Source organism: Aotus nancymaae, unplaced genomic scaffold (genome assembly GCF_030222135.1).
Source record: "Aotus nancymaae isolate 86718 unplaced genomic scaffold, 86718_ANA_hifiasm-v0.15.2.pri h1tg000065l, whole genome shotgun sequence".
NCBI lineage: Eukaryota > Metazoa > Chordata > Mammalia > Primates > Aotidae > Aotus > Aotus nancymaae.
The window spans coordinates 8,807,947-8,824,823 of NW_026988480.1; the positions used below are offsets into that span (position 1 = coordinate 8,807,947).

Sequence of the window (16,877 nt, forward strand, 5' to 3'; positions counted from 1 at the left end):
ATTCTTCCTGTCAACAAAATCACGTGTCCAACCAACTTCATGTTCAGAATGTTATCTGCATGGCAGTTTCTTTCAAAAGGCTTATGTGTTTCTCACTTGTCTTTCTGTTTCAGAAATCACTGACCAGGACGAATCTAGTGATAGTTATGTGGTAACTCAGAGAAGTCACATCCTGGGGTGCTTGTCATTTGTAAAAGAGAACAGAATAACAAACAGCATAACTTGGCAACTCCCTTGTGTGCTGACATGTGCTGTGAGTGACTCCCACAGTCAGCCTGACAGTCTTTCGTCTAACTAACAAGACCAGTAACCCCAGAACCTGGAATCAACAACATGTTTGCTACAAGGGAACAGCCAAGGGAGGGTGGCCCTGTCCTCATTCTGTCTCTGAAGTGATGTCCCTGCCTCCCTTCTGCAAGTGACACAGGGCATCTGACCAGTGTCAGGTCAGCACTGCCGGTTCATCCTTCAACATCAGGAAAGCACATTTCTTAATTCTCAGATACAGTCACTATAAATAGACTTTCTGATGCGCTCTCCCCAAACCTCACTGAACCATCCGGTGTCCTGAGGTGCACACACTCCTCTTTATTTTAAAATATTTAATTGACAAACAAAAACTGTGTATCTCCAAGGTGTGCAATGTGATGGTTTCATATATGTATACACTGCATAATGACTACTACAATCAAATTATTTAACACATTCATCACCACCCATAGTTACCATCTATGTGTGTGCAGGTGGGGGTGAGGACACTTAAAATCTGCTATCTTACCAAATATCAAGTACATAATACAGTATTATGAACTGATTTTTTAAAACAACAATAAAAACAACCATCTCAGGAGACAGACCCACTTACCCCACTTAGCACTCTGCCCTTCCCTTGGCTAATTCCTACTCATCCTTTAAGCCTCAGGGGTGAGGTATTATCTTTAAATGATATCATGTCCACCTGCCTGGGTCAGGGTCCTGTCTACATTTTACATGGCACGTCCTTCACTGTACTGAAATTTTCTGTGGCTCGTGTTTGATTCCTTTAACAGCTCACGAGCACCCAAGGGCAGGGGTTACACCTCAACCATGTGAGCATCCCCAGCACAGGGTCAGGATACTTTGGTGCCCAATAAGCACCTGTTGGATAGAGGTAGGTGGCAGCACTATGGGTGCAGGTACAGAGCGGAGGCCTGCCAGAGGCTGCGTGTGCACCCTCAGATGGGCAAAGGGTGTGTTTCCAGTGGGCGTGGGGCATGATGGATGTGGGGTCACGGCTGGGCTCCTTGGGGGTTTCCACAGAAGTGTGCTGCAGGATGCAGCTGGGATACATCTGGAACCATTTGACCCTCCATAAAAGCTGTTTGTGAAGATGTACTCACCCAAAGGCCAGATGTGAACCCTATGGCCAGTAACAGAGAACAAGATGATGACTAACAAGCATACAGCATTTCAGAGTCCAAGAAGCATGGTGACCACGGCTTTGTATCACATAAACTCCTTGGCAACCCCGAGAGTCAAGTGTTACTGTCACATGTGTGGAGAAGACAAGTGACCAGAATAGGCGGTGGAACCAGGTCGAAAAACTTGGCTTCTACCACCAGGAATTGCCTGTCTGTGCCATGACCACATCTTAGGAAACCTTCCCTCTAAGTGTTAATCATGGCAACTGCAAAATGGGATTACCCTCGAACTCAGCATTTACTGGTAGAGAAATAAGTTGTTTTAACTGCAGTCTATACTAAATAGCATAAACATTAAATTATAATTGCCGTGATGATTATCTACTGACTGCAAAGAAAGACATGGCACTGGAACAAAAGCATCCAAGAGTTACAGACGAAGAGGCTGAAGATGCTTCCCAGGGGAAAAGCCTATCTGTTTTTGAAGGTATGGACAACTGATCCAGTCCCTGTAAATAATTAACCTACCTAGTGTTTGACCTGGCAATTTTGCAATAATTTGAGCACTCTGATGTTTATACTATGTGCCTAAATGTCCAAGGGTAAATGGCAAAGTCTAGCAAACAGGCAAAGTCTGTGTTCTGCTGGGGTTATGGGAAAGCAGGTGGCATTTGTTGTTACCTATCTGTGGAAAAACATGGCTGTGTACTCTTGTATCTTTGCATTTGTGGATGAATTAAGTATATCTCTTAATCCATCCACAAATACGAAGATTTCTGTTAAAATTTGACTGGGAAACATCTATCTTTCCCTGTGCCACTTATTTTCACGAACCAAGCAGAAATTGAACTGTTATATATCTTAACAAAGATGATGAAAATTCACTGAAATTCTCAGTCTATAAGATTTTCCCACCAGGAAACTCTAAGAAAGAGTTGTGGGCACCACGCGTTCTTCCTGTCAACAGAATCACATGTCCATCCAACTTCCATGTTCAGAATGTTTTCTTCATGGCACAATTTCTTTCAAAAGGCTTGTTTCTTACTTGTCCTTCTGTCTCAGAAATTACTGACCAGGACGAATCTAGTGATAGTTATGTGCCCATTTGGGCAGCCCTTTCTTGTGACACACATGCACAGGGATCCACAGACTTGCCTGGGCTGCCCCAAGGCCCAGGATTGCATTCTAGCCCTAAAATTACTGGTATGCTCATTGGGCATCGCTAGGCGGTGTCACTGGATGGAGAACAACATGGCTGGGTCAACTACTGCATTTAATAACATTTGAAAGAACATCAAAGCCAAGAAAAAGCCATGTCAACCCAGACTAGAGAAAATGCCTCTCCTAGACGTGTCCCTCAACTGGAAGAGTCACGGCCAAGGCCCAACTCTGCTGCCTGAGAGTGAGGAGCCAAGCAGGTACTCTAGCAGATAACCCAGAAACCCCAGATCTCATGGGTCTGCGCTGGCCCAGTTTTCCTAGCTCATCCCAAGTCCATTCTTCTCAAGCTCTGAGCAGGTTTTTCCAACTAAAAGATCTGAATCCAGAGAGGCCAGCTGACAGCTGGGTCAACATCTCCTCCCAGACCAGCCAGCTGGATCACCCTGGATAGCCAGCTGGAGCCAGACTAAGACCAAGTTCACCAACACAGCCCGTCATAAAGAGGCTCTTTTCGCATTACCTGGTGTGGCTTTAGCAAACTGCGGCTGGCCAGATCTCCCTTCCAGGGCAAGTATGTGCTGTCTGCAGTCCATTCCTCACCAGCTCTGTCCCAGGGAGGCCAGTGCAAGGACTCTACCAACAGGGTCCTGGGCCTCCTACTTCCGGCCAAGTTTGGCCAATGGGGAGCATGAGCAGGGGCCGGTAGTGAGGGAGGAGAGCATTCCTGGTTCCTCTTGGCATGGTTGCTGCGGACTGGCTATGTGTCTCGGCTGAAGGTGGTGAATCCTGTCAGGTGGCCCTCCCTGTTCCCTGGTTCTAGGGCCCGTTCCCACTGTGGTTGCCCGGATTGCCATACCAGCCTGGAGCTGCCCTGTGCCTGCCCCTGTCTTTCAAACAGTCCAAGCATCATAAGGGCTCCTGATCTCACCTGCTTGGAGAGTGCCCTCCACTCTCAGCACAGGCTGAGATACATGCACAGTCCCCTGGAGACCCATTCTACCTCCACCACTGCACCTCCACTTGATGGCCAACTGTGGCCAGACACCACATGACCACTTCCAAGCTGCCCTCCTGCCAGCCCCTGCCCATGCAAGTTGCTCTCCCCAGGGCCCCTGTGGGTCACAGGGCTCCCACCTGCCCCCTGGGCTCTGTGTCACACTCCACTGTCAGGTCACCTTTGGAGATGGTGATCAGGTCCTATCGCCCTGCCTTTGCAGCTCCACTGCCCACAGCAGGCCTGGAGGGAGCATTGGCCCCTGTGATTGGGCTCTGACTCCTCTCTCAGTTTTTGCTGAAGAACTCCCTCTTTCTGCCATGTTCCTCATCCCTTCCCCATCAACCCATCCCTGATCCTTCCACAGTCAACCCTGAAGCACCATAAGAGGCCCAGAGAAACACTGGCTCTACCCGGGTACGCCTGGCTTCACTTCCTCACAACCCACTGTGGCCGCAGTCAGGCCTGGTGTGGTGACTCGCTTCCTGCCACAGCCTGCATTCCTCTGGTGACAAGTCAGAGTCATATATTGATATGGTTTAGGTCTCTGGCCCCACCAAATCTCATGCTGAAACGTAATCCTAGTGTTGGAGGTGGGGGCTGGTGGGAGGTGTGTGGGTCACGGGGGCAGATCCCTCATGGCTTGGTGCTGTCCTCGCGACAGTCAAGAGTTCTCATGGTGGAGTTCGCGGAAGATCCAGTTGTTTTAAAGTGTGTGGCACCTTCCCCCCCACCCATTGCTCCTGCTCTCGCCATGTGACATGCCTATTCACGCTTTGCCTTCTGCTATGAGTAAAAGCTCCCTGAGCCCTTCCCAGAAGCCGAGCAGATGCTGGTGCCTGTTGGGACAGCCTGTAGAACTGAGAGCCAATTAAACCTCTTTTCTTTATAAATTACCCAGTCTCAGAACAGCCTAACGCAGATGTGTTTATGCCCCCACCAGGGTCCCTCCCACTCCACAGCAGGAATCAGGGCCTGTTCTGTTCAGACAGCTCTACTGACAGTGAGCCCACCACACAGCAGCACCCTCCCGGGAGAGGCCAAAGGGCTAGGGTTCTCAGCAACCCCTGCCCACTCGGAACCTGGAGTTCAGGCATGCAGTGAAGGCAGCGCCAGATCGTGAGTCCCTCGGGAATCTGGGTCTTCCCCACCTCCAAGGCTAGCTCAGAGCTCCATCTAGTAGCACACAGGAATGTCTTCTGCCCAGAACAGGCACTAACTCAATACACAGGCTGAAGAATAAATGAAATGGGAAAATCCACAGACAGGAGGTAGACTAGAAGTTGCCTAGAGCTTGGGGTTTGAGGGGAAATGGGGAGTGTGAACTGATGGATTTCTTTTGAGGGAGATAAATATATTCTAATATTGATTATAGCAATGGTTACACAACTGTGAGTATACTGAAAACTGTTCACTAAACAAGTCAATTGTGTTATGTGAACTATCTCAATATAGCTATTAAACAGTGAAGGAAAAAATAAACCATGTTTTTCACCAAGCATTTGTGAGCACATGTATACAGATATACATAAAGACAGTGTGTGTGTGTGTGTGTGTGTGTGTGTGTGTGATATATGTATATGTTCTTTCTTTTCCTTACTCAAATCAACAACATAATTTCTATCACTTTAAATATGCATCCTGCCCTGTCATGCTGATATGAACCTACTAAGCTGCTTCTGTCTTTTCTGGATGAATAAAACTAGAGAAAACAACTGTGTTCATTTTTTTTCATGAGTGAGAATCTGCCTCTGGATGCTCCTCTCACCTACCCTTCACCCGTCTCTAACCCTCCTTCCCAGAAAGAGATCCCCCCCAAAAGATGGCTCACCACCGAGTAACAGGCTGCCGGGCGAAGGGCTGTTCCGCCTCACTGAGCACCTACTTTGCACAAGGCTGATGGCCAAGCACATCAGGAAAAGAATTTCAGTTATTTCTTGCACACCTGGATTAGGGTTCTCACCCCATTTTACTGCTGAAGCGGAAAGAAAGCTTGACCCATCACTGGTCAAAGTCACACAGAGTCTACATGGAGGTGCTGGAATTCAGGACAAGGACTACCTGATGCCAGACCCAACCTTTGTCACCCGTTACTGCTGACCAGGGCTTTGGTCACTCAACTGCGTGGACTGCTGCCCAGTCAGCCTCAGGAACAAGGACAAGAAATTGACAGGCTTCCCGACTCCAGCAGCCAGCCTAGTCCCGCTTCCACAGTGAGCCCTCAGCTGGTCCTGGCCACGGTTCCTTCTGGCCACCCTCTGGGCTGTGCCTGTCTGGTGTTTGAACCCCAACTCTGGGCTGTGCCTGCCTTCAGTCCTAGCTGCAGAGTAGAAGGCCTAGGGTGAAAATGCTCCTGTCCTGCCTGGCCCCCACACAGCTCTCTCCAGAAGTTCAGAGCCCGCCTGAAGGTCACACAGATGGCAGCTGGTTCCCAGCTCAGCCACCTTCTGGCTGCCTGACTCTGGCATGTTACTTCAGTGGCCCCTGCTTTCTCATCTGTGTTTCTAGCTCCTGGGCAGTGCTGTTCTGAAGACTGAATGAGATCAAATAGCTCCAATAGCAAAGAGCTATTCTTAAGGTGTCAAAATAAGATTCTCTCTTGCTAAAGCTAAATTCATCAGCCTTCATTTGTGATTTTCAGGGGAGGAAACCTAAGAGGAGCAACTTCCCAGGGTGAAACAGTTTGCAAATTCCACAAATGGATTTGAACTGAGGTAGCCTGGTCTTGAATGCTTGACTGCCTCACCTCCCAGAGGCCTGTGGAGTATAGAGCAGGTGCATGACGGGGTCATGCACAAAGACACTCACATGAGCACCCACATGCTGCCTTGGCCACTGGCCATGGGGTGGACACAGGTATGCGCCTGCTGTCTCTGCATGTGGCTCCACAGCAGGAACTCGAGGTAAATATCTGTCAGCCATTGCCAGGCTCACATCCAAGCAGAAAGCCACCTACAGATTTCAGGAAAGCGTGACTCCTCTCCAGCCTAGTACCCAGATGGTTGGGGCCCGAGGCCAGTTTTCACATTTGCTACTCCACGGAGTCTCCAAAGAGGGGTGCTTATGCCTCTTGGGTCAGAATTTCCCAGGGTACATGTAAAAAGATGGATGCTCAGTCCCCACCTGCTGATCTACTAAATTTGGAGTAGGTGGTGAGAATTTTGGCATTTTCTTGTGTTTCCCAGTGACTCTGATGAGACCTGCTGCCATCACCTAGCCCTGCAGAGGCTGAGCCCCTCTGCACTACCAGGAGGTGGGTACTCACTGCCTCGGGAATGAGCCACACTCTGACCATCAGGCAGGTCTCCATCACACACATCCCACAACCTTCTGAACTATCTTCCCTCAGGCATGGCTCCCACTCCCTGCAACCCCCAGCGCAGGATTTCTCCATCCCCAGACAGTGCCTGGCCTTGCACGCTGCTAAGGAGGGCCCTCCAAGGGCCATATGGCATGTGGGTGTCTGTGGCAGCCCCCACCAGACACTTGCTGAAGGCTCCTTCCTCCAAATCCGCCCCCCGCCCCCCAGAAAGCAGAAAGAGCTCATCTTGCCTGTGCGGCCCAGAGGTAGTCCAGCCTCAGCCTGATGTCCACCTGCCTGGCATGCAGGGCCAGTGCACAGGAGAAGAGCAGGATGGCCACAATTGGCTCGTAGCTGCGCCCGGAGACAGAACCACCCCTGGGAGAAGATGAGGAAGGAAAGCCAAGTCAGTGCTAAGCTTCCAGAGCAAGACGCTGCCATTAAACCCAAGAACCGTTCAGAGTGACCCTCAGGTGGTGAATGGTTTCACCAGAAACAGCTTCCTGGATGGACCCTGGCCAAGAGTCACTTCCCAATGGGAAATCTGGGTCCTTGCTAGAACTCGGGTAGAAGAGAAGCAGCCACAAACTAAACTGTTGGATACAATTCATCTTGACTAGTTCTTGAATCAGAAGCCTCTAACGCATCTCTGTTTACACAGATTCAGCAGCACCTCCGCTTAGGCCTTTTTCTCGGGGAACCACACACTTACCCAGTCCTGGTGTATCCGCTGAGCTCCAGAACGAGGATGTAGGAAGTGGTAAGCCCGGACAGTAGGATCATTTTTGGCAAGGAGGACACCCGAAAAAATATGGCTAGCGGGAGGGTGCCCACCAGGCAGCAGAGCAGGGCATGGTGTGTAGACTCACAGGGCAGCGTGGGCAGGGCTGTGCGCTGGCCCCCGGATGAAAGGACCACCAGGGAACTGTTGGGCTTGGAGCTCCAGGCCCAGGGCAGGCAGCCCACCTGGGAAGGGAGGAGACACAGGGTCTTAGGGAAGGGGAGGTGAGGACCTGCAGCCCCTAAGCATGCTCAGGTGTCCCTCTTCAAGCAGGTGCCCCAAGGTTTTGCTCTGACCCACCCCCAGTGCCACCACACCAAGCTGCAGACCTCATGGTAACTCACAACATTTCAAGGCTCCCCACTGGCTGTCAGAGCAGGCAAGAGGCTCCCCAGAGGACCAGGTGGGATTGGCCCTGCCTACTTCCCAGCCCAGTGGCTCCACCCTATCACTCCTGCTCCCACCTCCATCCTGCTCCTCCTGTCCCCAGCTCCGTCCTGTTACTCCTGCCCCAGTTCTATCCTGTTACTCCTTCCTTGAGCTCCATCCTGTTACCCTGCCTCCAGCTCCATCCTGTTACCCTGCCTCCAGCTCCATCCTGTTACTCCTTCCTCTAGCTCCATCCTGTTACCCTGCCCCCAGCTCTGTCCTGTTACTCCTGCCCCGGTTCTATCCTGTCACTCCTTCCTCCAGCTCCATCCTGTTACCCTGCCTTCAGCTCCATCCTGTTACTCCTGCCTCCAGCTCCGTCCTGTTACTCCTGCCCCGGTTCTATCCTGTTACTCCTTCCTCCAGCTCCATCCTGTTACCCTGCTTCCAGCTCCGTCCTGTTACTCCTGCCCCGGTTCTATCCTGTTACTCCTTCCTCCAGCTCCATCCTGTTACCCTGCCTCCAGCTCCATCCTGTTACTCCTGCCTCCAGCTCCGTCCTGTTACTCCTGCCCCGGTTCTATCCTGTTACTCCTTCCTCCAGCTCCATCCTGTTACCCTGCCCCCAGCTCCGTCCTGTTACTCCTTCCTCCAGCTCCATCCTGTTACCCTGCCTCCAGCTCCATCCTGTTACTCCTGCCTCCAGCTCCATCCTGTTACCCTGCCCCCAGCTCCATCCTGTTACTCCTGCCTCCAGCTCCGTCCTGTTACTCCTGTCCCAGTTCTATTCTGTTACTCCTTCCTCCAGCTCCATCCTGTTACTCCCACCCGTTTCCATCCTTTCACTCCAACCCCCAGTTCCAGTTCCATTGTGTTCCTCCTGCCCCACCTTCATCCTGTTACTTCTGCTTAGCTCCATCATGTTCCTCCTGCCCCATCTCTGTCCTGTTTTTCCACCCCTGCTTCTGTCCTCTGCTTTGTATGAAGAAGCCAGGTTCCTTTCACCAGGGAGAGTTTACGTTTTCCTCTGCTTACTGAAGTCTCTTGTTCCCTGGCTTCTCAGGGCCCTGCACCTGTTCCTGATGCCTCTGCTGACCTCCCTGTCTCTGCAGCCCTGAGCCCTGGCCTCCCGGTGGGCCCTCCATGCCATAACCTCTCCCGCCCCAGCGCATGCCACATGTATGAGATGCTCACCACACATCCTTGGGCTACTGAGTAGATTAAGACCACTATGAAAATACACAGGATAGTGCGAATCTGGATCGTCAGGCACCCTGGAAAACACTGAACAAAAATGTTAATTTAGAAAATACTCTCTGATTACCAAGGCAATTCACATGCACAGTTAATACTTCCCATAGCAGAACGTGCAGATGACCTGCACGCGGCTAGGTCCATGCCCGTTATTCACCCTCCTCACACATCTCTTGGCTGTTTGCATTTGTTTGTTCTCCCAGGTGGAAAGCTTGCCAAAGTTAAAAAAAGAAACCCAAAGTCTTTAACTTACAAAGAATAATACTTCCCTTCCTTCTACCCACATTGTGACTTTGGCACTGAAGTTAAATGGATAGATTAACTTGACATTTTCATTATACCGAATTCTTCCATTTCAGAAATGGTACAAAGTTCCATTCATTTGTGTCTTCTTTGATATGCTCTAAATAAGTTTTATTATTTTGTTCACATAGGTTTTATAGAGTTCTTAAGTTATTAGAAATTTTATTTTAAATCTATTTATTATAAATACATTTTGAAATCTTCAGAAAGTGATTTCATGGATAAAAGTAAGAAGTCCTTTTCACACTTACACTTCTGAATGTATAAATATAAACTAAAAGAAATACCCACAGGGACCTTACAGAAAACACCAACCCACCCTGCTAGAGTCCCTGACTAGCCAGGGTGCCCTTGGTGGGCTACACGGTTATTCCTTTAACCCCCACATGAGGTCGGATCGTTACTATCCCCACTCTACAATTGCGAAAAAGGTGGCACAAATGCCACCCAGTCCAGTATCACTTCTTCTATGGACAAGGACAGAGCAGTATGTCCCAGCCCACCCAGCTGTGGGTTATGGATCTGGGATCCAGTTCTAGGGTTCCCAAGTCCCAAAGCTGTTGTATTTCACTAACCCACTGGTCTCTGCTGATCTCAGCACTGCTGCTCTGCAGTGGTGTGAGGCTCAAACGCTTTACTGGCCGTGGCTCCCTGCACTTCCCTCCCAGTCCCATCTTGGCCTCTGGACAAGACGTGAGTGCCAGTTCTTGATTCCCACTGCAGCCTCCCAGCATCTGCTTCCCCCCTTCCACCTGGCGTGAGATCGGTGTGCTAAGGGTTGCCACCACAGCCACTGGCAGGCCCCCATGCAGGAGCCATAGCACAGGCCTGCAAATGGGATTTTGGAGCAAGACCCTACCATCTTCTGCAGATAACCATTCTCCTTTTGAGAAAGGCTCTTGGCCTGTTGCTGGGTCTAAGTAGAGCCTAAACCCTTACCTATGGGTCACCAAGTTACTGTATAACCTGAGCTGCCCATCATGAATTGGGCATTACTTGACCCACCAAGCCATAAAGCTGGGTGTGAACAGCAGCCCTCCATCATCAACTGGAAGTGCTAATATATACGATCAGGTCTGAGAAGACCCTTAAGGCACAAGTAAGTGACATGACGAAGTGGCCCTTAGTCCCCAGTCTTGCTACCCTGCCTTCTCTCTCCCAGCTTACACCTATGGCCTCATGGGGAGCTCCCTCTGATTAAGTGGCAAAGTAAGAGAAGCTCAGTCCTCGTGGGCAGCTGGTGCATTCCGTGGCTTCTGCATTGTAGTCACTTTTCTTCCCCAGTGGCTTTTCACACTTTCTCTATGTCTTACGCTATATGAACACCATCGGGTGGGCACACTGGTTCCCACCACTGGGGACAAAGGAAGACGCTTTAAAAACTATCATCCACCTGTCCTGCTTTCCCTTATAATTAGATGAAAAACAGCAACCTTATGTGAAGTGGTAAATTTTAAAACGTGTCAAACCAAATGTCAATGTATAAAAGTCCAAGAAATGGGAATGAAGTTTTAATCACATTTTTTAAATTTAAAAACTCAAAACATTACCTATGAATGATGAGAAATTAAATGAATTAAACTAGATTTAATCTTTTCAAAAAGTTGCTGTTTTCAATAATTATGTGAAAACAACACTGGGTCTGCCAGAAGTGATAGCCGGGGGTAGGCTGGGGGAAGTGACCCAGTTAGAAATGAAGGTGCAGAATGTGACAAAGAAATGCAGGACTAGGAACTACACAGTTCTCCCAAGTGAGCCACAGATAGTACAAGGTGGCAAAGCTCAGGTCTTTCCTGCAGACACCCACAGAGCAAAGCAGATGAGGCATCAGGGCCCAGGCAGCACAGACGATGTACCTGGAAAATGTCACCCCCTCCAAAGTCTGGGACATGAACACAGAATAAACATCCCTCTTCTGTCCTGCTGCTAGATTCTCCATTCTACGAGAACAGGATTGGTATCTTGTGCTCATTTATTAAATCAATATCAACCGCCAGCCTATTGTGTCCAATAGGCATACTCCCAAAGGAGTGCATGGTGCCCAGTGCAGAACTGAGTCTTCATGAGCACCTGCTACATGAGCAGACTTTTTCTTCCTGTTCTGGCAGGTGAGGGAACGGAACTGCCTCCCCCATCCCACTTGAGAGGGCAAGCAGAGTCCATCCACATACCTGGACCTGGATAATGTGCAGGTAGTGGACACAGGCCACCCAGATACCTAAACTAGGTGATGTACAAGTAGAGGACACAGGCCACCCACATACCTGACCAGGTGATGTACAGGTAAAGGACACAGGCCACCCATATACCTGGACCAGGTGATGTACGGGTAGAGGACACAGGCCACCCACATACCTGGACCAGGTGAAGTGCAGGTAGAGGACACAGGCCACCCATATACCTGACCAGGTGATGTACAGGTAAAGGACACAGGCCACCCATATACCTGGACCAGGTGATGTACGAGTAGAGGACACAGGCCACCCATATACTTGGACCAGGTGATGTACGGGTAGAGGACACAGGCCACCCATATACCTGACCAGGTGATGTACAGGTAAAGGACACAGGCCACCCATATACCTGGACCAGGTGATGTACGAGTAGAGGACACAGGCCACCCATATACCTGACCAGGTGATGTACAGGTAAAGGACACAGGCCACCCATATACCTGGACCAGGTGATGTACGGGTAGAGGACACAGGCCACCCATATACTTGGACCAGGTGATGTATGGGTAGAGGACACAGGCCACCCACATACCTGGACCAGGTGAAGTGTAGGTAAAGGACACAGGCCACCCACATACCTGACCAGGTGATGTACAGGTAAAGGACACAGGCCACCCATATACCTGGACCAGGTGATGTATGGGTAGAGGACACAGGCCACCCATATACTTGGACCAGGTGATGTATGGGTAGAGGACACAGGCCACCCATATACCTGACCAGGTGAAGTGTAGGTAAAGGACACAGGCCACCCACATACCTGACCAGGTTATGTACAGGTAAAGGACACAGGCCACCCATATACCTGGACCAGGTGATGTATGGGTAGAGGACACAGGCCACCCATATACTTGGACCAGGTGATGTATGGGTAGAGGACACAGGCCACCCATATACCTGACCAGGTGATGTACGGGTAGAGGACACAGGCCACCCATATACTTGGACCAGGTGATGTATGGGTAGAGGACACAGGCCACCCACATACCTGGACCAGGTGATGTACAGGTAAAGGACACAGGCCACCCATATACCTGGACCAGGTGATGTACGGGTAGAGGACACAGGCCACCCACATACCTGGACCAGGTGAAGTGCAGGTAGAGGACACAGGCCACCCATATACCTGACCAGGTGATGTACAGGTAAAGGACACAGGCCACCCATATACCTGGACCAGGTGATGTACGAGTAGAGGACACAGGCCACCCATATACCTGGACCAGGTGATGTACGGGTCGAGGACACAGGCCACCCATATACTTGGACCAGGTGATGTACGGGTAGAGGACACAGGCCACCCACATACCTGGACCAGGTGAAGTGTAGGTAGAGGACACAGGCCACCCACATACCTGACCAGGTTATGTACAGGTAAAGGACACAGGCCACCCATATACCTGGACCAGGTGATGTACGGGTAGAGGACACAGGCCACCCATATACCTGGACCAGGTGAAGTGCAGGTAGAGGACACAGGCCACCCATATACCTGACCAGGTGATGTACGGGTAGAGGACACAGGCCACCCATATACCTGGACCAGGTGAAGTGTAGGTAGAGGACACAGGTCACCCATATACCTGACCAGGTGATGTACGGGTAGAGGACACAGGCCACCCACATACCTGGACCCGGGTGATGTGCAGGTACAGGATGCAGGCCACCAGGAAGCAGATGCAGAATACTAGCAGGAGCAGGACGGCCACACTCCTGGGGGACAGAAAACATGAAAGTCACTGATAGATGGGGATCGGGAGAGGTGGACCCAAGAGACACCTGAGAATTGGCCCCTCCCTCCACATCCCCTGTGCCCTCAGGAGGAAGCAACATTGTTAACCTGGATGCCTGCCACTTGGGTCTCTGGGGACTGCCAAGGTTGGTTCTCTTTTTTAGGGGAGGGCATCTGGGGTTCCTGGGTGAGAAGGGGGCCCCTCCTCAGTCTACCTCCCACTTCTCCTACCCCACCACAGAGATCTAGCCTAGGCTGAGAACCACAGAACTTTTCTGGAAGCCCTTTTCTTCACGATAGAGAGACGAGTTTCCCAGACTTTGCTGAGCTGTTCTCTTGCTGGGCTTTGTCTTGGAAGGACATTTTTAGAAAATGCTTGAATCCCAAATAGAGCCATGAGGCAGGCTGTCATGTTCAGTGTCTGTGGGCTGGGCAGGATACAGAGCACCCGGGGCTGAGCTTCCTCCTCCTCCGCAGTTACAGGGTGGCCTCCATGTGCTTTCAAACTCAGAGGAGACAGTATTCGGTCGGTAGGTTTTATTAAGAAATTAGTATGTCTGGAAGTCAAGTGGCAAATGCAGACTTAGTGTTGTCTTTCTTGCCAAAAAAAAAAAACAAAAGCTGCCAAACTCACATTGACTTATATGATGTTTAAATGTTATTTAAATGCCAATGAGCTCATTCAGTGAAGTTTCTTCTCAAAAGTTGTTAATATCATTATTTTTTTTAGAGAGAAGTTCTCACTATGTCATCCAGGCTGGAGTGTAGTGGTGAGATCATAGCTCACTGCAGCCTCAGACTCCTGAGCTCAAGGGATCCTCCTGCCTCAGCTTCCTTAGTAGCTGGGACTACAACCAAGTACTACCATGCCTGGCTAATTTTTTTTTTGGGGCGGGGGTAGAGATACACTGTTGCTATATTACTCAGGCTAGTCTCGAACTACTGGCCTCAAATAATCCTCCTGCTTCAGCCTCCCAAAGTGCTGGGGTTACAGGCATGAGCCACTGCAACCAGCCAAAAGCTATTATTACAGCAATGGTGCGTGTTACATGGATGAAGAAACCTGAAAATATATGGGTTCTTAGAATTGAGTAAATTCAAATTTTAAAATGGAAAGTGATCATTCCCACACCGTATGCCATCAAGGCTTGTTACACCACTGACTTGAGAACATGAGGAAATGTTGGGTGGCTAATGTCTTCCCTGAAATGTTGGGCACACCGGGACAGTAACTGTGGGAGACCAAGCTTGAGCATACAACAGAAATAGAAACATGAACCCCAGAAACCGGGACTTCTTGGTGAGCCCCCCCCCGCTCATGGATAGAAACACTCACTGCGGGATTATTAGAAGGTAGACAAGGCCAAATAAGGCAGCCAGGATGAGGGTGAGGACAACAGCGCTGGTGAAATACTCGTCCTGAAGCTGGTGGTACTGTGTGAGAGAGAAGTCAACCCATCAGGGCTGAGGGCTTCCTCCAGCCAGGTAGCGCCTTCACAGGCAGCGCCAGGGAAGCCGAAAACCAGAGTTGCTTACCTTTTGCTCCCGTTCAACATGTTTGTACTTCAGGGTAAAGAAATTCAGGTCTGCCATCTCCAGCTCTGTCTGGCGGGCTTCTAAGAGGCGGCTGATGTACCTGTTGACACGAGTGCCCGGGGTGGTGTAGACAACGTTGGTGGAAAAAGATGAGCGGTTTCTGAGTTTTTCCGAGGCTGTTCTTAATGCCCTCCGCTGGAGCCATCATGGAAATAAAGAAATAACATCAAATTCTCCACTTACTGAAGAAAAGCACCCATACCCTCCCTCCAGCCTGATCCACTGCAGGCTGGGGTTGGGTTTGGGAATCTGAGATTTAATAATCATGGCTTTGCCCTGCTAGTGGTGAGATGGCAGGTGAGTCATCTCGGCAGCCAGGGTTGGGGTTCCCACACCTGTAATGGGGGTTTTATGGCCCCAGTGTGATGGCATGGCAGCAAGGGTTATGTGATTAAACACGTGTGCAGTGGGGAGAACAGCGCCCAGTAAGAGCAGGTTCCTAAATTCATAAAACTCCAACACGTGCAGAAAGAGATGCCCCAGAATTACAAGAGCAGGAGTCCAACCCCCTCCTTCTAAGAGAGAGAAATGGTGGCAAAACAAGTGGCTTCTCCAACCTCTCACTCTGGCCAGGGTTGACGGGAACAGAGAGGGAGCCTCCCCTCCACAGCTTCCATATGTCACATGAGGGATACAAGAAAGCACCCATTTGCCAAAAGAAAAATAGAATCTAATTTAAAACCACTTTCCATGAGCTCACTGTCAGTGCTTCATAAACAGGGCCTCTGCTACTTAATACATTTGAGAAGAAAATAAGAGTATTAAAAGAGGCTAGCCATGCGGTTCCAGAAAAGATGAAATGAACACACTTGTTTTTATTCCTACTGAGTGGTAAAAACACTGACAATATAAAATAAAATAAACAGAGAGTGAAAGGTGGAAAGAAGAAGGTGACCTCAGGGACCTTGTAACTCAAAGGAAAACGGTGTGGGGTGGGTGGTGTCGCTTGGGGCAGTGTGGGTAGAATTCCAGGTTTCCCACTCATCCTCCATGACAGCCTGACACTTGGCACAAAGTGACACCTGGCACCTTGTTACTGTTGATTAGATATGGATGTTCAGATTCCTCGTTAGGCCTCCACTGACAAGTGGGAGCTCATTACTACTCAATGGCAGTGAACATCTCCACTTCTATTGAGGTTCGTCTGGCACTATGTCAGTGAGGCCTTGGTGTGCCTCCTCACGGCCTAATAAAGATGAAAGTCGAGGCTCCCTACATGGTATTTGCTGGCCTGGGTGGAGCTGGGGCCACAGATTTTTTTTTTTTTCACAGTCTTTGGCTATGATAGGGTGGTTATTGTCTAAAAGTTTTCTGTTTTGCAAGGTTGCCCCATTTTTTTGTTGTTTTTTTTTTGCCTAGAAAGAACTGGCTTTTTGAGGGGAAGCTGGGTGGAGGGGGGGTGGCTTTTAAAAAGTTGATCTGTACCCAGTGGCATTTTTTGGCTCTCAGCTTCTCTGGTTTCTAGTCTGGGATAAATAAGGCAGAAAAAAACCCCAAGGTACACCACCCACCCCTAGAACAAATTAGTGAGTTCCACAGGATAAAAGATAAACATAAAAAAATGGCATTCTTTATACTAGTGATGAAAAAAGGAGGACCAATATTAAAATGTAGTATCACTTATAATCACTGAGAAAATTAAAATACAAGGTGTAAATCTAACAAAACATGGTGACAGGTCTCATATGCTGAACACCTTACAATGCTGATGAAAGGAATCAAAGGAAATCTAAATAAATGAAGAGGCATAGC

At 49.6% G+C, this 16,877-nt stretch overlaps 1 protein-coding gene across 1 annotated transcript in view; it reads right to left on the minus strand.

Moving 5' to 3' along the window:
- The window catches only part of ADCY1 (adenylate cyclase 1), a 126,529-nt gene that overhangs the window by 22,008 nt on the left and 87,644 nt on the right, over window positions 1-16,877 (minus strand). The window contains exons 9-14 of the mRNA XM_012458522.3: window positions 15,066-15,260; window positions 14,866-14,963; window positions 13,426-13,510; window positions 9,201-9,290; window positions 7,569-7,822; window positions 7,108-7,234 (exon numbers count right to left, since the gene is read on the minus strand). Of these exons, the coding sequence (XP_012313945.3) occupies window positions 7,108-7,234; window positions 7,569-7,822; window positions 9,201-9,290; window positions 13,426-13,510; window positions 14,866-14,963; window positions 15,066-15,260 (849 nt within the window). The remainder of the gene's footprint in view (window positions 1-7,107; window positions 7,235-7,568; window positions 7,823-9,200; window positions 9,291-13,425; window positions 13,511-14,865; window positions 14,964-15,065; window positions 15,261-16,877) is intronic.